Source organism: Brachyhypopomus gauderio, chromosome 6 (assembly GCF_052324685.1).
Source record: "Brachyhypopomus gauderio isolate BG-103 chromosome 6, BGAUD_0.2, whole genome shotgun sequence".
NCBI lineage: Eukaryota > Metazoa > Chordata > Actinopteri > Gymnotiformes > Hypopomidae > Brachyhypopomus > Brachyhypopomus gauderio.
The window spans coordinates 22,081,851-22,105,620 of NC_135216.1; the positions used below are offsets into that span (position 1 = coordinate 22,081,851).

Below are 23,770 nucleotides of genomic sequence, written 5' to 3' on the forward strand. Positions count from 1 at the left end.
TATTTTCAGCAGTTAATTTAAGGGTGATATTTTTATTAGTATTTATTAGTGTTTTAGCATTGTTTTATTAAAATAGTTGTATTTTTAAAACAAATAATGATAAGAGATTATATCTGTGACACTGTGGAGAGTAGCATTAATTGCAGGAGAAAAGTCTTACAGAATGGATAGATATTGATCACAATTGCATTTGACTAGTGTACAAAGACATAAATATTGTGTAATAATGTAAGGGCAGTGCAGTGTTACACTGTGAAACACAATTTGGAAAAGGCAATAGAAAAAAAGGTCTGAATACTTACCACTAAATGCAAAAATCATTTAGAAGGCTGTCAGTTACATGCACAGTAATTCTTATTTTAGCATATATTGTACCTTTTTGATTTAAGTTACAAAACACTAGCAATAGGAAACAACTGATTTTGTCAAGTGCTCAAAAAGGCAGCATGAAATAAAACCTAAATATTTAATATTTGAGTCACTGCATTGTACCAGCTCAAGCACAATTCAGTCACACTTCAGCCTGTTTACAGTGCACCTGGTCATGAGTCACTTTTTCTATCAGAGTACCAAGTCTGTTATACTATTCTAAACTTCAATTAAACAGAATTATTAATTTTGAAATCCAGACTATGCATTAGCCTGTTTTATGGATGAAACCCAAAACTGATGGTATCTATCCTTTCGAGACTCTGTGAGACCTAAGACCACTCCTTCATCTGTTTTATTTATGCTGTCATAATTTTTAAACAATTAAGAAGTTTCATTTTCTCTGAGGCATAACTGCAGGCCAGAGTAAGACCAGTTGAAGACATGTAGCACGTGTGCAGCCTTCATAAAAAGTTGACTTGCAAGGCATTAATTTAATTCTAACACTCAGAGAGAGATGAGTAGCTAACCAGTATGGAGTTCTTCCACAAGTATACAAGACGTTTGTGCCATAAAATAGGTGGCATCGGGTTAGGTTTTAAAGGCTCGGCTGACAAAGTATTAGGAAAAGCTTCAGGTTCGGTCCTGACAGCAAAATGAAAACACGAGGTCTGGTTATGCCATAAACCAACAGTAACATAACTGAATGAGAACATTGAGTGGGTGCCAGTTCACATTCTGGACGTTTCTTCCACCCGTTCTATTGCGTACTTGAACATGCGCTACAGGAGTGACGTTTAAAAAACGGGACCTGCTATTGGCTCTCTGCTCCGATCTTTAACTAAAGACGCATTTCATTGGCTCTCTCCGGGCAGCGCTTGTATCTAGGAAGTGAACGGTACACCAAAAGAACGTGACTACCACTACCTATATTGTCCTGTTTGTTGAGCTTCATAATAAATATTTATTGTTGAAACTTCTTAAGATGGGTGACGACGAAGAGAAGTATGATGGGATGCTGCTCGTTATGGCGCAGCAACACGAAGGCGGAGTACAAGAGGTAAAACCTTTAGCCTGCTAGCTACATGAACATGAGTGGCAGGCTAGCTAGTTAGGCGAGCTCGCTAATGGTGGCACAGCCACATCATATTTACAGGTGATGTTTTGATATAAGATCATTATTACACCATACTGTATCTAATTTAGCTATGATAGATGACTGATAGCTCTGGCTAGATAGCGAGTTTCCTAGTTACTTGGCTAACGGGCACAACTGTATGTGTTTGGGCCTTGGTCCACCAGCGCTGTGTGTAGCATAGTAAATGTTCTTGCATGTGTTCACTGCGCTCTCTTCTCTCTTAACAGTTGGTGAATACATTCTTCAGCTTTCTACGACGAAAAACTGACTTCTTTATCGGAGGGGATCCAGGAGCTCCTGAGAAGGTGGGCTGATGTCTGTGGTTCCCACACGTTATATGTCCAGTTGGCATCATGTGCCGTAAACCATACAGGGTGATAGGATGTTGGTGCTGCATATTATCCTTTTGACGGCAGTTTTATTGACACTCTACCTCTCCTCATCAGTTGGTGAAAGAGGCGTTTGCTCATCACAGCCAGCTGGCCCTCAAGGCCCAGAAGGAGAAACAGTCCAGGCAGGAGAAGGAGAAGAAGGAGAAAGCCGATAGATCCGCCAAGCTGAAGGCTGAAGAAGAGAGAAAAAAGAAAGAAGCAGAAACTGAGCCCAAAATCAAAGAACTTACAGATGAAGAAGCAGAAAGGCTGCAGACCGAAATAGATGAGGTGAAAATGAAACAAACACAAACTGAGTTATGTAACTCCTCGGATTTGCCTTCGCCTTCGCAACACACTACGTACACAGTCTACAGCAACCTATACAGAAAGAAAGGTTCTCAATGGAAAAATACAATAAGTGTAACATTACAATTGAATTGCAAAGGTAAATTCTAAGGAAGTGTAACTCATCAGGAATTCATCAGAGGAATAAAGGGACTCCTAAAAGCTTGGTTCTTGGTACTCTGTACCACCTATCTGTTCTATTTGATCTATAAGATACCATCTTTGGTACACAACAGCAAATGGTTTCTGTGCTTTTTTTTCACTACTCAACAGAAGAAAGAAAAGGAGGAGAAAGGGACCCTTGAGAGCAGCACTGCAGATAAAGATAAAGCAGAGAAGGGGGTGAGATGATGTTCATGCAACACCTCTGATCTAAACCCTTTCTCAGTTCTACTAAATACAGTTAAAAACATGTCATGTGAACAGATTACGACCGCATTCAGCCTTTGATGAAATGTAGGTTAATGAATGTTGCTGCATGCTGTCCCGTTTAGTCTGACTCTGAGGGAGAAGAGGATGAGAAGGACAAGGGCAAAATGAAGCCCAACGGTGGGAATGGAGCAGACCTGCCCCACTACAGGTGGACTCAGACGCTGTCTGAAGTAGATGTGAGTCTTCCGGGGAGGGTTTTAATATGTATTTCTCTCAAATTGAAAAGGATGGAAAACTATAACCACCTGTATATTTCCACTCCGAGACTGAAACCCTAGGGCTGGCCTGAACAATTTAAACATTTAGATAGTTCATTCACTACATTAATCATAGTTCAGTATACTAAATGCATGTAAAGTTTCCCAAACTAAAATGAATTGGTAATATATGTAAATGTTGAATATGCATAAATGTGAGGGGGAAATGTTGGTAAATGTTTATCTGTCTTCTGCTGATGTTTAATAACTTTAAATGAGGAGGAGACTTCAGCCGTGCATGTTTGCATGTACAGACATCCCCTCCAGTATGTTTCATGTTGTGTGTGCGTGCATATAGAAGAAAGTATCCACAAGTATCTGAAACCTTTAACATGTAATTTAAACCAGTTCTTCTGAAACCAGGGAAATTTAGGTTAAAATGTTCACACACAATGCACTCAGTGCCCAGACACTCAGCTAATGGTTTTGCTCTGTTTAGAAAATGTGCTTTCTTGGCTTGCGGCCTCGTCACGTATTTCACGCCCTCGTGAAATGCGCAGAGCTGAGAAGTTCTACGTCTGTGCCGTGACAGCAGTGATGTCACGTCCGTGGTGATCATGCTCCGTCTTTCATTCCTGCTCCAGCTCATAGTGCCTTTCGACGTGAAGTTCCGTCTGAAGGGCAAGGACGTTGTGGTGGATGTTCAGAGGCGTTCTCTCAAGGTGGGGTTGAAGGGTCACCCACCTGTGGTCGATGCGCAGCTGTGTAACGAGGTGAAGGTAGAAGAGAGCTCCTGGCTTATCGACGATGGAAAGATAGTGACCGTTCACCTAGAGAAGGTGAGGAGACGTCTGGGGAGATCGGGTGGACCAGCTGGGTGAATTATTTGTACCTCATTATTTAGTGAGGTTTATTATTATTTATTTTTTAACATGTGTGTTTTGGCTTGGACAGTGAAGTGCACACACATTCAAAACAATGTGTGGAATATAACCAAGGATATGGGCAAGACCTATTATTAGTAATATTATATAAGTATTATATGAATGTAATTGTAAATGACCTTTCTAGGTTTGCGCTATTACCATTATGTTGCATTTCCCTATAACACTGATTAAAATTGTGAATTAGCATGTAATTGGAAATGCACGTTTTTAATGAATACATGAATAAATTTTTATCTTGTTTCCAGATTAATAAAATGGAGTGGTGGAACAAGTTGGTGACCACTGATCCTGAAATCAACACCAAGAAAATATGTCCAGAGAACTCTAAGGTAACAGAAGCTTGAAAACATTTATTTCCGTTAAAAAATATTTTTCCATACATCAAACTACCTGCATCAATACTACATGTCATGTGTATGGAGACATTCTTTAAATATGATCAGTTGAAATAAGACCTGAATGACCCCTTCTAACTGAATGATCCCCTACATCGTTATGTCTGTTCTCTCTGTGCAGCTGTCTGACTTGGATGGTGAGACACGCAGCATGGTTGAAAAGATGATGTATGACCAGAGACAGAAGTCCATGGGCCTGCCCACCTCCGAGGAACAGAAGAAGCAGGACATCTTGAAAAAGTAGGGGACATACAATCTAGCGACTCACAAGGCATCCGTAGCAGCCGGACATACACTTACAGCACAGAAGCCGGAATAAATGTTAGATGGTTTTGGGTGTTATTGGAACGCTTTAGAAAATGGTAGAAGGTATTTTCAGCTCGGTTACAAACCAGGGAGACCTGCGTGGTGTTCTTGAGGGCAATACAAGAAGCTAGAATTTCAGCAGTCAGTGGGTTGCTCGCTCAAGATGAGAGTGCAGCAACCTGGCGTGGGCGTCTGTAGTCGGCTGGCCCTGTGCCAGAGGACAGGTGTTCACTCCGTTCACACAGCACTGGGAGATTAAGGGGGTGGAAAGCAACTGCTACTCTGATGACTAACTGAACTTTGTTACCTGCAGACCAGGACCTTACATAGAAGTGTGTGTTCTGGGGGCCACGTCATATGTCCTTCGTATTTAGGTCGACATGTGGTCAGGATAGGGATGTCACTTTCATCATGAATATCACGATTGATGTTTATATTGTTTTAATATTCTTCCAGGACCATTAGTTAGTGTTGACTGGTTTCCAGTTAGTGAGGTCTTCACCGGACTCTCTTTGATGTAAGGAATCACAGTACTGATTGTGCTTGGCCCCTCTGGTCACGGATTCAGGCCCAAGTTTTATTTGTACAAGTGAACGAGCTGGACCTGTTCATCTGTTACTGACACAACCGAGTACAATATTGACAGTGCACTATTTGTTTCTGGTGTTCAGAATATCCTGAATTTTGTTTATGTTGTAAACATTCCTGGCAGTTATTGTGTAATGTGTGATTTTCTCATAATTTATTAACTACAATCTTGCCTCGTCAATTGCGTGAGCGACACAGGATGTTCATGGAGCACACGTTCACCTGGCCGCTCCGATGTCGACGCTACTGCTCATGCGTTGTAGTTCTGGGGTCAAGGAACTTTTGCTGGGGGTTTTATAGAGCCGGCAGCCAGGATTGCCACCATAGAAAAGCACATGAAATTATACGAGCTCAACGAAAGTGCCGTGGAGGCCCAACTCCTACTGTTGCAGTCAAGGACAGGCCAGGTGCCTTAATAACGGTCGTAAAGTAATTGTGAGTGTTGGTGCCAGCCTGTGTTGGGCTGTGAAGTTACGCGGTCTGGATCTTGGACACTGTTCACACGCTGATTATAATAAGGGTTCAGATGCATAAACTGAAAAAAAGTGCATAAACTTATTTTCTGCGGGTCTATATTGCTTTATTTTTGTAGTGATTTACTGTTCACTTTTAAAAAGTGTCATTGCAAAAAGAAAACCCTTCTTTAGTTTAGCGAAGGTAGGCAGTTTTTCCATTTAAGGTAATGTAGGTGAAATGTCAAGGGAAGCGGAGAGATTGACGAGTCACTTGTATTTGGCACTGACATTTGATAAGAGCGAGGGGTGTGTGTGTGTGTGTGTGTGTGTGTGTGTGTGTGTGTGTGGAGGTAATAAGGAGCAGTTAGAGACAGACACGGGTTACACCACTTATCGCTTCTAGCTTTCTTAAGCCTGTGATGAACTTCATAAGGAAGTGTGCTACTGGGTCTGCCCCACAGCCTCATAGCATGTCTCCATCCACGCAGACTTGTGATACGTCTCCGTCCACGCAGGCTCTTAGCACGTCTCCGTCCACGCAGGCTCTTAGCACGTCTCCGTCCACGCAGGCTCTTAGCACGTCTCCGTCCACGCAGGCTTGTAGCACGTCTCCGTCCACGCAGGCTTGTAGCACGTCTCCGTCCACGCAGGCTTGTAGCACGTCTCTGCCCACGCAGGCTCGTAGCACGTCTCCGTCCATGCAGCACGTGCATAACTCGGCACTTTCAAGAGTCAAAGCTTGAAGAAGAGCATGTTTACAGATATAAATGACTGATACTGCATCTCCAGTCCTGGAGGTTAGTTCCTACATACCTGGCTCTAATAGTCAGATGTAATCAGATGTTACTGAAAGCTTTCATTAACAGGATCACGTGTGTTAGATTAGATTACACATTCCTGATGCTTTCTCGGCTATCTCTAAGATGATGCCACCTGATGGTGTAAGCATGGATTAAATATGCTGAGTGAGCACTACAAATTCAAAGACATCAGCTTTTTAAGCGTTTTTAAATTTAAGCTTTCAATCAAAATGGCTAAGATTATACAATTCATTTAGTAAGGTGTGTCCCATGACTGGACTGGTTTTCATTAATGAGTACATGAATGTCTAACTAATTCAGGATACTGGGATATAGTGGAAAAGGCAAACAAATGTAACATTTCATTTAAGAGGCTTGCGCTGTGTATTTACTTTGACTTTGTGTGTGTGTGTGTATATGTGTGTGTATATATATATATATTAGTGCTGTCAATTCCAAGTGCCGCGATTAAAAGTCCTCACCAGGATTTTGCTCAAGCTTGCTAGATTTTCTAATTAGCAATCCAGGTAAAATTAGTGGAATCAACACAATCCAAGAAGCCTGAGCAAAATCCTGGTGAGGACTTTTAATATATATGTGTGTGTGTGTATATATGTGTGTGTGTGTGTGTATATGTGTGTATATGTGTGTGTATATATATATATGTTATTGTGTATATGTATATATATAATATCTATATATATGGTAATTGGTATGTCAAAGTCCAGGAGTTGCTCTTGGGCTGTAATTTGTCGCATATCCACCAGAGGGAACCAGTGTTCTGGTGTTGGAGAGAAGTGCTGAATGTGGTTCAGTGAAGGGGTCCGTGGGTGTAGTGAGGCGACTCTACTCAGCAGATAAATGCCCAGAGGCCCAGATTGGTGCCATTGAGTTCACACTTAAATGTGCTACTGAGACAAACCGTATTCTCTCAGTAGCACATTTACTAAGCACATTTACGCATTTCCGTTTACTAAATATTTACATTTACAGCATGAACTGTTCCTGACCTCAGTCATCTGCAGAGACGTCACAGAGAAGCATTGGCGATTTAACTTGTGGTGTCATGTCCAGTAAAAAATAGAACACAATTTTTTTTCCCCGGATACCTTTTTAAAACTCTACTGTAAATCTCTGTAATGTTGTTCCACATGTACATTTGCGGAATAGACTAATGAGGTGTGTGTGTGTGTGTGTGTGTGTGTGTGTGTGTGTGTGTGTGTGTGTGTGTGTGTGTGTGTGTGTGTGTGTGTGTGTGTGTGTGTGGGCAGGTTCATGGAGCAGCATCCTGAGATGGACTTCTCCAAAGCCAAGTTCAGCTGAGATCTCTGTCGTGCGGACGAGAGGTTTGAACCGCAGGCCGCCATGTGTCGTGTATCGGAACCCAGGCCTCTGCCGTTCTCCTGCCTGTCCTCCCTGTTTTCTGTTCACGGTTTCTTTTCGCATGTAGAGAAGTAGAAGACTGTGTGCTCATCTAGTCTGACTCCTGTTACAGATGTAACTGTTTTCATAATATTTAAAGCATTTTTATTTGTCGTTTGTTTGTTTTACAAATAAATTCATAACCCACCACCTGGTTACCTGAAACTGTGTGAGTGGTGTCTGGTGGTAAAGGGACACATCATAAAAGTTTAGGTGTTCTAATGCTCCTGTCCCCACTCCAGTAAGGTTGCAGGGCTGCAGGCTGAGTTGAAGGCCAGGGGAAGGGCCTGGTCCACTGGATCTCTGGGTCATTGCTCCTTTGTGTTGTTTTTGGATCAGCTCGGAGCCCAAAGGCCCTTTTTTCTGTTTTGTAATGACGTTAAGTGGCTACTATGCTCTGGATCTAAACAGTCAAAAGAACTTTCTAAAGCTTTTTTTTTTTTTTTCATGAACCATCTAGCTCTTGAGAACAGTGTTTCAGTATTTTAGAGTGTGATCATAGTACTATTATATGTCCTTCCGTATGCTAAATGTGATCTAGTCCAGTCTGTAATGTAGAAATGTTCCATTCGTTTGTGGAGTTTGTGCACTATGTGCCCACAGGAGGGAGCCAGTGAGTCATGCTATGACATTGTGCACCTGCTGGTTTTTATATACACATCTTCCTCACCAGTGAGTAGCTTTTCTGGGCCTCTGGGTGCTGTGTTCATGTGTAATTAATCTAGCTAATTAAGTAAGATATTAATAGAATTGCTTACATGTTTTAGTTTTTTTGGAATGTGAATCTGCCAATAAGAGATGAAAATAATGGACTAGGAGTAAAGGATGTTTGCTTTGGTTTCTTTCTCCTTACTCCTTGAGAGCTGATGGCTGAGTCCGTGCTCAGGGCTGATGGGGCAGTTTTCTATGCTAATGGTCTAGAGTGCGTGGGGCAGTTTGTTTACAGCTCTTTTCAACACTGAAGCTGTCTACAGCTACAGTAGTGAACCTTGTCATGATGGTGAGAGTGTCTGTTACCAGCTTACTGGTGGCTGTTGTGGACATTAGCTTGTGCCAGCTAGTGCGTTCTCCTTGTATGTGAAATGGCACATGCGTTTCCTAAAACCTAATTACTCGCTCAGTAATGTTCTGACAGTGCTGTATAATCTTTATTGGACTTGCTATATATTGGACCAGGCATTTAATCCTGGGCTTAGAACACAGTAACCAGGTTAGGCCCATTTGACCACTGAGAATTAGCAGATGATCACAATGGGACAAGATGATTTCATGTAAAACATACTTGCATTCAGACCATGAGATTTTCCTCGGAAAAAGATGAAGCTAATTTCTATTGGTCATCAATAGCACTGTGCTACTGGAATCTGTGGATCCAAAATTAGTCCATATCCACTTCTCCTAAGCCAAGTCATCAGCAGGTTGTCAGACTCCGTGATTGGCTGGGGTGTGGTAGGCGTGGGGCTGGCTTCTGCAGCACTGAGCAGGCCCAGGGTGAGCGTGTGGTCCAGAGAGCCAGAGTCTCCTCAGCTAAGAGCAATGTCTCACCCAGGTATGAGAATTTCTTCATTAACAAAGGCACACAGACATCAGAGGGCAAGGTGGGTTTGTGTGTGGGGGTGGATGGAGGGAGGGCGATGGGCAAACACACTCCGCTTCGGTGACGGGCCGGACCAGACTTGACGACTTGTTTTTGGCAGAAGGGTTCCATAAATCACCGACAAGCCCTTGCTCTCTGACTCACCATTATGAGCAGGGTGTTTATACAGGTCTGTGTTCCCATCTACGGCCAGACTGAGAAGATTCATATGCCAAGAAATGGGAAGATACTAACATAAGTTCAAGACCATTGAGGTGCCTCCTAGCATATGACCGGTTGATTTTAGTATGAAAATGCACTGAGAGTAATATTTATTATGCACACTATAAAGGAAACCACAAGAAAAACCAAAAAACATCTTCAGTGTCTATTCCTCCCTGGTCTGATTGGTCAAAAGCATGCAGTAGCCATAGTCTGATCAGTAATGTCTAAGATGGAGAGATTTTGTGTATATTATAAGCAAAGGGTCAAACATGGCCACCCCTCTCGTCACCGGTCTGTCAAGCACACTCTGTAAAGTGTATTTAAAACACACACTTCATGGGGAGGGGAAGAGTGAAAGCCCGGTAAAGCAAATCACTAACAAGGATCAACACAGACAGCAGACTTCTGTGAGATTGTATTTGTGTTTTTAGAACGGCCTGGCTTCGCTGCCCACTGATTGTACAATCTGAGATAGGTCTGTGGCCATAACCGCGCGTGGGCTGTAACCCACCTGCAGAGCTCACTTCTGTGTCCTACATTTGACAAGGGTTTGTGTGTCGAGTTTGAGCAAGGAATGAATGAGTGTTAGTCCTTTAACAATCGTCTCACTTCTGCACGTAATGTAGCAGCCATGAACACGCAAGCATGAAAATAGCAGGGTGTCCTTTGTCACGCGTCTCATCATGACGATACTGTGCATTTTTTATTGAATAAAACATGTTTTAGATCTGTTCACATACACCAGCCCATTGATGGACTGCTGATTACCCAGTTATATTAGCTTCATGATAAATGTAGTAGATGTCTTTAACGTGAATCATATACAGTTTTTAAAATATATTTAATAGCCATGCAAATATTAAAATGTAAACTTTCGTCTTAAACAGTGATGCATTCAATATGAAGGCTTTATTACAGTAAGGACGGAGATATTTTGTAAGAGTGTGTATTTATGGGGTGTGTTTTGCTCTGGGGCTCCGTACACATACACATGGGTTCCCCTTTGCCAGCTGGCTGTTATATTTCTCTATCAGTGCTGTTTGCCTGTGGCCCTGTAACCCTGCAGTCTTCATTTGCACCCCAGTGTGGACTCTTCAATCACAGCCACCGAGTCCAATCTGTACTCCTGTCACAGTCCATCTCATGCATGCCAGACTGTTTGGATTTATGCTGAGACAAAGTGGAAAATTTTAATGCAATGAAGTCTAACGCAGTGCTCTAGAATACACCCACCCATGCGTGTGGGGCAATATTTTTGACATTTCAATGAAACATAATTTTAATAGAGGGCAGCAACATCAGATGGCTGTTGTATTAAATATATAAATATATTTTCTCCTATTGTTTATATGCACCAAACTACAACATTTATCCCATTTTCAGTATGTGCACATTTTAGAAGACAGACTGAAACGTTCTGTGAGAGAAGGAGAAACGTGCAGCAGCTGCACGTTAGATGTGAAAGATGAAACGGGGGGGACTCTACAACAGTGCAGTTCAGCAAGGTTTAATTCCATCTCTGGAGTTATTTAGTCAGGAACATTGTTTAATACTCCATGTTTTTTCTTCACCTTTTCCTGAATGACACAGACTCTTAACTGTGCAGGCCTGGTGTCACAGTAAGCTGCAGATTCTAACGAAACAGCGTGAGAGAGAGAGAAAAGTCCTCTGGCCGCTCCGGGACTCCTGAAGCAGCGTTAGTCCTGCAGCTCTCACCATTCCTTCATTACACAACCTACAAAGCCCAGAGTTCACTTAGCAGAGCTGTGATGCCTCCATGCAGTTATTACACCCATAGAAAACCATGGCACCTGTCCATATTTAAAGAGTCAGATTGTTATAAGAAGGAACTGGTTAGACTTTAATGTCCTAGTTCTAAATGTTAGATAGTTCTATAGTTCTTTTTTTTTTACAGTCAGAAATTTTCAAAAATTAAAGTTTAAGGAAAATGCAAATAAATACGTAAATACATAACTGACTTGTCTTATAGAAATGGTGTATGATTCAAAATTACAAATAGCAAAACTATTAGGATAGGAGTGATAATCTAGAATCTCACTTAGAAAAATACTGACAAACACATCTAAAAACTGCTCCCAAAGACATCACTGCCATAAAAACACAACATTTGTTTGTTTTCCTTTTTATTTGTGGAGCCTGGCTGCATTCTTCAACATTACAGAAAACCATACCTGGCTCAGCTCTTCATAGTTTAAAGATTATTATATTAGGTGTTTGGGTGGTTTTATTATCTGAGGTAAACAGTATGACTGTTAGTGGTGGGAAAGGAGGAAGAACATTTGTATCTGACGTTCATGGTACTTCACAGTAATGGACTAAGCCTTTGCCTCACATTGCCAGTGATGCACCGACTACCAGTGATGTGCTATTGTTATCTTACTTATTTTACGAAATTCAGAAATTAATTCTCTGATTTTATTACTCTTTCACCAAGCTTTTAGCTTAGACACATTTTCTGAAATAGTACGCAATATTTCCTAAAATAAAATAAAAAAAACAATGTTCTTCCCAAACATTGTGCTTGATTGCTTGATTCTTTGTAGTAAAAGGATTTTATATAAGCCATTCATCTCTCATGTGTGCATATCTATTGGTCTTTATGTTCATTTAAGACAATATCTGATTTAAATGGAAGAGAAGATGCCCTTGACTGGAATGGTGCTGGAATTGTGTGGGTTCTTTACTCTTCTTGTATGGGTGTGTATTCGGGCTTGTGTTTGGAAGTGTTTCAGTAAAGTAATTGAGAAAAACAAATTGGATCAAGATCTAAAACTACAATGGCTTCATATGGTATCATGGGCAAAACAATTTAAGTTTACAACAAATGTATATTAGACATTTATAAATAAAGATAAAATATGCACAGATGCACTCCTAAATGGATAGACTTCAGGATCCAGTCTCTTCAGTGTTCAGTGGTCTGCCAACATTACGGAGATCCACTTTTTATAATGAAATTATGTACAGTAAAAAACACAAAGTATGGGTAATCTAAAAAAAATTAATTTTATCTTCCATCTAATTCAAGACCTGTCAGTGAATAAAGATTCAGAGTGAGTCCTATCCATTCTGTTTTAGTATCCGAATAGTTAAACATAATTAAAAATTCCCAATATATCAAAACTGATGACTGCAAAGTTAAACTCTAGTGTAAAAGTAATGTTTTGTTATTAGTGTAAAAATGTTTTTGTTATATTAGTGTTTGTCGTGTAGCTTTCAGTATTTTACCTTTTCAGAGTAAAATTGCTTTGCCTGAATGCATCACTTTTTAACATTGAATTTTTATTTATTTGAATTTTACACATTAAACTTGCATAGCTCTGTCACATTATATATAGAGAGGCTAGATTGCTCAGTGGTCAGAAATGTTAAGAAACAAAACCTCTATACAGCATTCTCATAGAAAGTGAAAGTAATACATTTTCATTTTGCCAATTTTTTTATTTTTATTTTTGATGGGCATGAAACAATAAATCTAACATTTTTGACAAAGAAAATTAATTTATTATTAAAATGACATAAATAAAGTTCACAATAGGTGAAACATACAAACAGATAGATACGTATGTACATGAAACTTGTGTAGGCACATTACAAGGTTCAGACCTTCCCATCTCACATCACCATATTAACTGTGGGGACAGTACAAGGCACTTGTGGGTCTTCTTAAGCACACATAAGTTTCTGAAGATTTTACATGTATATTCTTATACGACCAACAATGAGAATGAACGTTAACTTAAATTTATTTACACACATTTACATTTATTCAGGCAACAACAAACTTTGGTCTTATTAATATTTGTTACATTTTGGCCCCATAAGTCATTTTGGGTGGCTGTCATGTATGTAGGATATAGACACGTACAAGGTCAGGTGACTGTCTATCATCAGTTAAAATGCTTGTTCTGCCTCTCTAACGTTCTATAGGATCTTACCCAGAGTCTAACTAGAAGTCTTTGCCTGATCTTCATTTGCTCCTCTAGTGATGAGCCTTAGGCAGCGTCTTTCAACCACTTTCAGAGGATCTGAATCTTAGCCCATGGCTCTCAAGGCACCATCATCCATCTCTCCAATCTTCCGAATGGCAGCAATGAGCTTCCTGGCTCTCCAATGGTTGAGGGGTGGCTGCCGTAGTCAGTTCTCAGTAGCTTTGTGCCACAGGTGCCCAGGAAGCTGTCAGCCTAGCAATGGAGCTCTCGAACTGGGCATCGCCTACTCCCACCTCTCCCAGGCCTGGGTCATACATGGATGATGGAGAGGAGACAGGCAGAGAGGAGGTCAGACCTGAGTAGGAGACCGAGGAGCCCCGGAGGAACTGGGAGGTCAGGCCCCCAGCGATGGAGCCAGAAGCGGATCCAGAGGGAGTGAGGGTCGTCCCAGCAACAGACCACAAGCTGGGATACTGGCTGTGGACACACACACACACACACACACACACACACACACACACACACAAAACGTGAAACGTTAGTGAGGTAATCACTGATATTTCAGGATAAAAGTGAAATGAAAGAATTTGAGTGAAATGAAAGAACTGAATCAACTAACATGACTAAATGACTTTCTAGATTTGAAACAGTGTATGCATGTGTACGTCTATGTGAGTGTGAGTGTGTTTGTGTGTCCACTGACCTGGTATTAGAGGTGGTGTTAGTAGTGTGAGCAAGGGTGCCCATTCCACTAGAGTTGGGGATTTGCAGGGCTGACCAGCTGTCATGGGTAGGAATAGTTCCTGAAGAGTTGTCCATATAGTTGTCTAAATAAATAAGCAAACAAATAAATGAATAAACAAGCAAGAAAGTAAGCAATTGTACAATTATACCAAAGTCCTTCACTTTTGTGTTTACTTCTTAACTTACATGTAACAATTAGTTCAGTATGTTCAGTGCTGAAACTATTGGTATTGGTGACCATTCAAAAGCCCCGTGTGGGGCAGAAGTGCTGGTGCTCTTACTGTTGCTGGTGCCCCGGTGAGGGTAGTGGCTTGGGTAAGGGGACGCCCGGTGACCCCGCAGACCGGAGTAGCGCTCACAGTACGAGCTGGACGAGTGGGCCGGGGTGCCACTGAACTGTGGGGGGCTGCTGCTGGGGCAGATGGGGCCGTTGTTGGGTAGGAACCAGCCACCGACTACAGAGACAGGAAGGAAGTTGTGAGGATCTGGTTTATAGCCCCATGAAGAGTGAAGCAAGAACAGAAAGTGTCTTGAGCTAAGGGAGTCCACACTGCAGTGGTTCTGTAGTGGGCTAGAGCTAAGAGAACCCAAGGCTGCTTACGTTGTGAGTAACCGGACTGCTGATTGTCACTGCTATGATCTTGGACTTCCTTGTGGTCACTCCTGAAAAAAAGTGTTAAACCTCATTAAATCCTGAATATATCCTCTAATACATCAGTTAGTATACTACAGTAAGTAAAGCATGTTAATTTAAAATGAATCAATTGTATTTAAACTCATACCTCTCTTTAGCATCCAGGAAAGCTTTAGCAAAAGGGTTGTGTTTAATTTTCAGGGCCGTGATCTAAAGAAGTAGTAAAGGTTATTTAAGTAATTTTCTTGATGACACTTGATGACACTATTGATGAAACGCTACTGCTGACACAATATTGATGCTATTCAGTGACACTCACCTCCTCATTCTGGTAGGCAGTGACTGCTATGAACTGAGTCTCAGGGAAGGACTGACTACTGATCATCTTCTGAATGCCACCAACTTTCACAATGTGTATCCTGGGCTCATACTTGTGCAAGGAGTTCAACATAATCTGCACAAAGAAAATGTCTGAAAGTAACTTTATGAACAATGAGGAAAAAATAGTTATTGAACTTTTAACTTGCAATATGTGATCATGTAGTTAGGAATTGTAAAAATCCAGCCGTACCTGTCCACCACCGTTGAGTTTATTGGAGAGTTTGACTTTGCTAAAGGAGACCGGTGCTTTCATCCAGTGAGCGCCGAAGTTTGGTGAGTCTGGGTGGATGTAGACGCAGCTGGGGCTCTGGGGCTCCGGCTTGCCCCCCGGGACCCATTCGCCGTTCACGTACTTCCAACGGTTGTTGTCTGCCGCCACGAAGTCCAGGAGGACCGAATACATGGCGTTTGGGTCCAGACCGGTAACGCTTGCTCTTAGCACGGGGAACATACGTCTAGAAACAAAATAGTAATAATATAACAAATGTATTATACATCTCAGTCAAAATGTATCAAACAAAATGTTACATTTGGATTTAGTTTAATACAGTATACCGTTATGTGCTAGTTGTGCTAAATGTATATAGCATACAGCGGTAATTTATAAGGGAGTGTTATTTTATTTTGAAACCACATTACAAGATAACAAAAACATCAAACAAAGACTAGTTTATAAGCGACTCTGTTTCTAATGAAATTGGAATTAACTAATATTTCATAAATGAGAGCATTCAAACCCCTCACTTTAGCCCGCTGAGCACAGAAACGAGTTTCAAACGGTGGCGTTTCTACAACCCACCTCCCCGTTTTCGTGACGATCATCTCGTTGGTCAACTCTTTAAACTTGCTCCACAGCTCCGCGTCGTCCAGGCTGAGTTTAATATCCCGCTCGGACGCGTCGCCCTTCTCGCTGCCCTTCTGGAACTCGCTCTCCACGGCGCTGAGCAGATGCTCCAGCCGCTGATCGGGATTGGCCGAACTCATATCTCCAGAAAGGTGTCGGTGTAAATCCTAGTGTCGCTGGGCCTGCACCAGACTCCGGTGTGGTCCCGTAGCTCTGACGGCGTTCTGCCGTGTTCACGCCACCGGCGGGTTTTTAAAAGGCGAGCGGGCCGCGGGTGGGGGCGGTTCCGCGGGGGGGGGGGGGGGGGTGCGCCGTAATGGGCCCCGCCGTAATGGCCCCCATCATTTGTAGCAACAACAAATGAAGGAACAGGTCGCCTCGCCTGAAGGTTCAGCGGCCGTTTAGGAAACAAGCAAATCTGAAACGTTGAACATGGATGTAATAATAATAATAATTCGTTAGCCCTGTGTGCTGCATTAACACCGTTACTACAGATTTAGTTCTTACGTACGAGGTTAAGAAGTAGCCTACTTAGTGCTAAGAACGTTTTGGGAAACTCACCCTTAGCCTGTAAAATCTGTGTGCGAAACGTAGTCGACACTATTCATTTTTTCAGTTTAAAGGCTACGAAATTTGGCCGTTGACTGGAAATATTAACTACTCGTTATTTTAAAATGTGTTGGCTTTCGTGTTGTTTTTCCATAAACGTTACATTTAATATATGATTTGGGCTAAATAAGCAAGAGCCTTCTTTCATGCTTGAAAAGGCTCATCTTTATTAAAACAAAGGAAGGAAGAAACGTCTGCAGCCCCCACTGTCTTTGAACCCTGTTGTATATTTGTGAGTAATGTTAATCTTTTGTTGGCCCAAATACACACGTGGGAATTCTTGTATTTACTACGGACGGACAATTAGGTAACGGCGGACGAGTCTCGTATGCCTCTACTTGACGAAGTGTGGATGGCTCCGAGGTGAGAGGTGGATTTCCTTAATGGGCCCGCCCGACTGGGGTGTTCAGCCTAACTGCGCTTAAGATATTACAGATGAGGCGTGAGCCTTTTTAATAAGAGCCCTGGGAAAGTTTTAACTAAGATGTATTAGCTATTATTGCTTTTTGTTTAAGCAACATTTTATATATCGGTGACTTTAGTTAAAAAATTAAAATGATTTCTTGTCATTTTTTCTTATAAAATCTGATTTTTCTAAAAGTTGATTGGGCCCTAACTTTTAAAAAGATATATTTACAGAAATACCAAGCAAGCACATTCCAGTGTCGCCAGCTGAAGCTAGAATATTAGCAGTTTTTCCCCTTTTATTTTGACTTACATATTACCCAGTTCACCAATGTGACAGCTGGCCATGAATGCGCATATACTACCTGACCTGCAGAAATAATTTTAGCATTGTGAGGAAGGAGGTCCCCCTCTCACACCCCCCACCCCCGTCCTCTCATGGACATTGCATTGAATGCAGGGGTCTGAGAAGGGATCTGTGGAGTGTAACTCCTTTACTACGCCACTTCCTACAGCACTCCACAGAGGCCATAAATGCAAAGAGCTCCCTCACACCTTTCCATCCCACAGATTCGCCTAACTGAGTCCAGCTTTTGTTTTCTGTGTTTGCCTCACGCCCACCGTGTCCGGCCTGCTCACCTTCGGTCGGAGCTGGTGTGGCGACCCCCAGCAAAACCCTCCCTCACTATCCCAGGCCTTACCTGCAGTTACAAAGATAGGAGAGAAAATGTAAAGTTAAGAATGAGAAGTTTGAAAACTGACTTTTGTTAATATGGTGGAGAATGGTAACTGAACTGACAGCACCTTCAATGAGTAGATGGGTTTAAATGGCTACCAGTGTTTCTTTTAGCGCTGATTTTGAATTAATTTGGGCTGATGAAAATTATCTAGTTATTTACCAAACATTGTTAGGATCTTCATCTGTGCAAATCTGTGGAAATCAAATTTTGTAGGTTACACTCACTTGGTAAAATGCTCTGTAGAAATAATATTTGGCACACAGTTTATGCAGTGTTCAACTTTAAAGAAGGGCTAGCTGAACTGGCAGATTACTACATACAAAGGTCTGAAACTGCCTGCAGTGCAAGTTTGCAGTGGTGTCTGCTTGAGTTTAAATCCCAAACATGTTTTGTGTGACTTACGTTGACGGTGCTGCATTGCACATACGCTGTGCTTGCCTGATCTGGGTGGGAAGGAGAGGATCTGCACCGCTCAGTGTGCGTAGGGTTAAGAGATGCCGGTTCTCCCTGGCATACGCACACTCTCACCTGGGTGAGAAATATTACAGAGGACTGGTGCTCCACAAAGGAACAGTTATAAGGGACCATGCATATTTTCCACAGTGCTCTCCTTGCTGGCCTAAATAAGTAAACAGGGAGGCGGATGAGTCAGGCCTGGGAAAAGGAGACACACACACTCACAAACGCACATACATATACAGGAACACACCGAGCAGAAGCATCTTTACCCAAGAGTTCAGTATAAAGAGCAAATTTTACAGTTGCCAGGATATATCAGAATGTCACATTTGATAGACATTGCTGCTCTTTAGATGATAAAAACAACCATTCATCCTATACAGGCTTGCAGCCATCTGGACTATCAGACTGTACTGAAATTGTGATAGTTTATGAAGCATTTCCTTAGACTTTATTAGACTTAGTCTTTGTCACTTTTCAGTATGATGGTTTTCCCAGTCGAATGCTTTATTGTGGTCTCAGACTGTGTTTCCGATTGTGTGAAAGTTGGTTTCGGTTGCACTGGTTGTATTGTATTCTAATGTGTCTTTGTGACTGAATGACGAGGTGGTACTGCAGTGTAGAGAAGAGAAAAGGACAGACATGTGGGTACTGTGTGTCATTTTAGTGTATCCTTAGTTCTCTTCTTATTCCTACACACACACACACACACACACACACACACACACACACACACACACACACACACACACCTCACTCATTTGCTCATGCAGGCTCCCCCATCAGATGTGGATTGAACTCAGAGATTCGTCTGTCACTGCTACGTTTCCACTTCAAGTTCAGGAAATCTAAACTTTCCTCTCCTAATCACCCTGCTCTTTGAAAGGGATGAAAAGAAATAGCAGGGGGGGTGATTGTTCCCCCCACCCTCCCTTCGTGGCCCCGGCCCCCCACAATAGTGCCAGGGCCTTTGGGATGCTAACGAGGGGAACCGTGGGTCTCACTTCGAGTGTTATGATCAAATTTATCCTGAGGAGTGAGGACACAGCAGACAGAACAAAGAGTGATCTTACTGTACTAATAATGCAGTTACTATCATGTCATATTGTTTTCCGATGAATGATTTGGCATTGCTTGTGATTGTAACTTTATGATCAGAAACACCTATCCAGGAAAACACTATGTTGTATGTTGTGTGCTCTGACGCAGACATGATACTTATGGGTTGCTTCATTTGAATAAAATAGTTCTTTGTTCTTAATTTAGGGAGGATTTAAACCCATTGCTGTAGTTACAAATTTGTTGATCTCACTCTGGTGGTAAAGGTGTCAGGAGAGGCCGGGGCAGACAGAGAGGGTCACACGATGATTTACAGTTGTTTCAAATTTAGGTTGCCCAGCAACAGAAGCACTAAGATAAAGTAATTATTCTGAGGGAAGGAAATGCATATAACATATGGCTGAGACAATAGCATAAACACTTATAGGAATAAACAATTATAGCAATAAGTTTCAATAATTTGTTTTTAATTAATGAGGAAAAGAAAGAAAAATATGAAAAAAAACATTCTTTAATACCTTCTTTTTAAAAACTACATATCTACTAATATTTAGGATTGTGTATTGCAAATAACTTATAAATATATGTATAACGTATGAACCTCTGAATTGTTCTCTAAATTATTCCCTGTTCCCCTCATACCACTTTAACTGATCTGTTAACAAAGTATAATAGATGATAGATATGATATTACAATCATCTTAAGTCCATGTAATCTGGACACTTTATTAAAGTTTTCAAGACCAAGGTTAACACACATGAATAAAATACATTTCATAATGAAAATATTATATTTTTGTATGTTCTTGTAATTGTTAATAGATATTGCAGGTGACCTATATAGAGAGAGCCTATAGAACATAAAACAATTAATATGCATATACTTCTACATTCAACAATAATACATGGTGCAGAAGACAATAATAATAATAGCGATGTTAATAATAAATAGTACATTATGTGCTTTAAATTGTGTTAAGGTCAGAGAATGACTTATACATTGTGTGACATGGTTCAGTTGGATCTAAGCTATTTATGCTTGGTTAGTAGCCTACAGTATAGATCATTGTAAATGTAGGTGATTAATGAGAGGTGATTAATTGTGAGGGTTTGTTTTTGAGGGATGCAGAAAAAATCTTAGCATTACATTTTTCCAGTGTGTAACACTGATGAGGTTTTTTTTTCCATTTTGTTCATGAGGATGGTTTATCATCTCTGTCATATTTAAAGTGCCCATTTCATTAAGTACTTTGTTCCACATGAATCTATTGTGCAAATATCTAATATTGAATATATGAAAAAATATGGAAATTTCAGATCAATCCAATAAATTACATTCTGTATTAATAGAATGTGTTAGCGTAAGCGTAACTTTAGCATTAGTGAAACCTTGTCCTGGTGATCCAGTTGTGTGTGTCCTTTTGCAAGTTTCATGTTTTCTGGTGTAAATATGTACAGCTGAGGTCAGCACTCACCACTGTGTGAAGAAACATGATTAAATCCCTCCCCCAAAGTCACCAGCCATACCGTAGTAGCACAGATGCTAAGACGTCCCACCAGATACAACAATACAACACTGGTTTCAGCACTCACATTTATTGGGACACTTTATAGTTAATAGAAATATATTTTACAGGAATAATAACAAATGTTTTTAGCTTAGGAGGCAATAACGTTTTCCATTCAATAACAATAAAATTATCTACAGCATTATCTAGCTGATTTTAATTTATAAAATCAAGTCAACTGAAAATCTGAGCAGAACATATGCAGCTTGAGGGGCCTTTTTAATGAAAATATTGTTCTTTCTTTGCAAGGAAACCCATGAACTAAATACTTCTCTCGCTTATTATCATGAAGAGTTGTATATGTTGAATTAGTAGGCTACCTGTAACATAGTGTATATGTAAACTAGATATGCACTCTTCAACTCTTCAAATGTCAGTTTGATAATAAGGTGATAAGAGGAAGTCACCCCACACACCTCCACTGACTCACTATCCTCTGCTTCAGTTATTATATGCTCCTCATATTCAATATGCATTCAATATTATATGCTCCTCCATCTTCCACAGTTTACACAGGGTCCCATGGCTAAAAAACTCAAATAACAGGTAGAGTGTTTGTACACAGCATCGTTGCTTTAAAGTCACTTTTTAAAATCTGATTTCGTATTTTAAAATGTATCAGACTCTTCCCCGGAACGCCTCTTCATTTAGCTGCATTACAGGTAGGAAATGACCACTGCAGCTGATCCTGGACCTTAGATGCTTCTCTTTGCTCATCGAGGGGGTTGTGAAGACGTCTGCTGCGTCTTGAGTCCAGTGCTTGTGGTGGTGGAGCTGGAGAACAGACTGTAAAACCAAGGACAAACAAAGGAGGCAGAGCCCCAAGGAGAGTTCCTTCTACTGCCGTCCCACCAGCAGTGGCAGCGGCTCACCGGGACGTGTTACCTGCACCACGCCGCAGCTCCCACGTGAGCTTCATGCCACCCCACCCCACCCCCATTACCCAGCAGCACCCTCTCCTGCAGCCAGAGCCAGACCCTGCACCAGCAACGCTATGGTCCAGGTGTACAAACACTAAACGCTGATCAAAGCTGCTCATTAAAGCACAATAGATACAGCCCCCCTAATCCCGGATCTTTTACCACAGCCGTATGCCCCCCCCCATCTCTTCGCCCCGTACCAGATGCAATGCCACCTGTAGGTTAGGTCAGCTATTGCGTCTGGTCGGGTCAGTCAGGGAGGACTGGAACGCTGCCCCTAGTGGTTGATGAACTGGAGATGCAGTAGGTGCTGACTGAGTGTGTTGCAGTTTGAATGTTTTTTTAACCTTAATGTTCATGTGAGGCACTTGAATTACTCAATAAATACATTAAAGCCATTAAGAAACCACTAACACATGTCTGTGGGCTAAGCCTCCCCTGTTTTATTAAAAGTATTCCAATTCAACCATGGAGATTCTCAGAAACGACGGTTCTCAGAAAGCAGCCGTGACATTGGCATTTGTGATGCTGGTAGAATTTAGCTGCAGTGTACTCTTCACACAGAGGTGTCTATTGTGGAAAATATATCAGGGTTCATCAACTGAATGGAGCAGGTGGAAATGATACACCTGATAATGAATGAAGTCCTCGTGACTCAGATGGTCTGATTTGTACAAGAGTTTGATCACATATAAGTGTGACTCATAATTTATCCCAAATAGGTGCATGAATTAATCTCTCATATAAGTGTGTGTAAGCGTGTGCGTGTTACTATAGTTGTACTAAAGGTTTATTATTTATGACTATCTGGAACTTGCTATCCAGTTACCATCACAGTCAGAAAACATCCTTGAGGCACAGGTAGGAAATAAAAACAATTTCAAGGTAATGCCATCATAGACTTTATTATAGCTAGTGTACAACATTTCTTACTAGACATGTTTTCCTAGGTGCAAATAATTGATCCTCAGTAACTCCTTGTAGATGTCATCCCAAATTGGAAAACTCTTTTCTTGGAAATATTCTGATACTAACAACATTAGAAATGACTCAGTTTTCAAAAGATTGTCCAAGCGTATCCTTTTTTTTTGGGGGGGGGGGGGGGGGGCATTAAATATAATGTGGAAAGCACAGCTCTGAGAGCCTATCCCATCATTAGCTGAGAACCCTGGGAAAGCGGAGCTCTGGCCCGGCCTGGCCGCCCCTCCGCGGTCTTGGGCAGTCTTTGATGGAGGCTGGCTCTTTGTAGTTGGCGTAGAGATCGCTTGTTAGTCAGTAAAAGTGAGGGCTAAATGGCTTCTTGGCAGGAAGCTGTTTACATGGTGACGCTTAGCCTGCCTGTGTCCCTCATTGTCTGTGACCCTCTCTGCTACTTCATCAGCATTTCCATAAGAAAGGAGCTGTAATTGCACCTTTTCTTCTGATGTCCCTTCATCTTCAGACCCAGCTCCTTGTCCCCTGTCTTTTTCTCTGTCCCCACACGCTCTCCTACGTCCCCTGTTCATGTCCTGCACAAGACTCGATGTAACAGTTACAGGTGTCGCTGCTTTGATTACACTTGCAGTCAAGCTAGGGCAACATTCCTGGCTTTTAGCTCACAAACCTCTTCAAATTCGTTTTGTGCTTTTTTTAAAGTTGGTTGTGTGGGGTTCTCCATCTAGGAGTGTGTGATTCCATATAGGAGTGTGGCATATTCAGTGTGTTATATTCTGTTTGAGACTGACACCATTACAGCACTTGCAGATTAACAGTTTAACATTTCCTTTTATTCCAAAGACGTGTATGGCATAAAATGATGTTAACGCAGTTCGTATTAACCTTAAACCTCAGGGTAAAGTACAGATACAGTAATTTCTCTGAATTTCTTCAGAGTTGTTCTTCAGAG

At 41.4% G+C, this 23,770-nt stretch overlaps 2 protein-coding genes across 2 annotated transcripts; one reads left to right on the forward strand and one right to left on the reverse strand.

Annotated features, from left to right (window-relative positions):
* Positions 1 to 1,203: 1,203 nt before the first annotated feature.
* nudc (nudC nuclear distribution protein) lies at positions 1,204 to 7,926 on the forward strand. The gene is made up of 10 exons (XM_077009693.1): positions 1,204 to 1,267; positions 1,355 to 1,429; positions 1,735 to 1,812; positions 1,954 to 2,169; positions 2,500 to 2,568; positions 2,721 to 2,834; positions 3,500 to 3,694; positions 4,048 to 4,131; positions 4,319 to 4,437; positions 7,618 to 7,926. Exons 2-10 carry the CDS (start codon positions 1,355 to 1,357, stop codon positions 7,667 to 7,669), a joined length of 1,002 nt encoding a protein of 333 aa, XP_076865808.1. The 5' UTR covers positions 1,204 to 1,267; the 3' UTR covers positions 7,670 to 7,926.
* Positions 7,927 to 13,085: 5,159 nt separating this feature from the next.
* tbxta (T-box transcription factor Ta) lies at positions 13,086 to 16,394 on the reverse strand. Its single transcript, XM_077009694.1, has 8 exons — positions 16,081 to 16,394; positions 15,472 to 15,736; positions 15,220 to 15,354; positions 15,049 to 15,110; positions 14,868 to 14,929; positions 14,548 to 14,721; positions 14,226 to 14,349; positions 13,086 to 13,999 (listed from the first exon to the last, which is right to left on the reverse strand). The coding sequence occupies exons 1-8, from the start codon at positions 16,263 to 16,265 to the stop codon at positions 13,735 to 13,737; spliced, it is 1,272 nt and encodes a 423-aa protein (XP_076865809.1). The 5' UTR covers positions 16,266 to 16,394; the 3' UTR covers positions 13,086 to 13,734.
* Positions 16,395 to 23,770: the final 7,376 nt, after the last annotated feature.

Bases quoted from the DNA above. Each gene is read 5' to 3' on its own strand.
- tbxta (XM_077009694.1), bottom strand. From the start codon at position 16,265: ATGAGTTCGGCCAATCCCGATCAGCGGCTGGAGCATCTGCTCAGCGCC. The intron at 15,111-15,219 runs GTGAGTGTCACT...CTACTTCTTTAG, and splicing joins CTGCCTACCAGAATGAGGAG to ATCACGGCCCTGAAAATTAA. The intron at 14,722-14,867 runs GTAAGCAGCCTT...CTGTCTCTGTAG, and splicing joins GCAGTCCGGTTACTCACAAC to TCGGTGGCTGGTTCCTACCC.
- nudc (XM_077009693.1), top strand. From the start codon at position 1,355: ATGGGTGACGACGAAGAGAAGTATGATGGGATGCTGCTCGTTATGGCG. The intron at 2,835-3,499 runs GTGAGTCTTCCG...TTCCTGCTCCAG, and splicing joins AGACGCTGTCTGAAGTAGAT to CTCATAGTGCCTTTCGACGT. The intron at 4,438-7,617 runs GTAGGGGACATA...GTGTGTGGGCAG, and splicing joins AAGCAGGACATCTTGAAAAA to GTTCATGGAGCAGCATCCTG.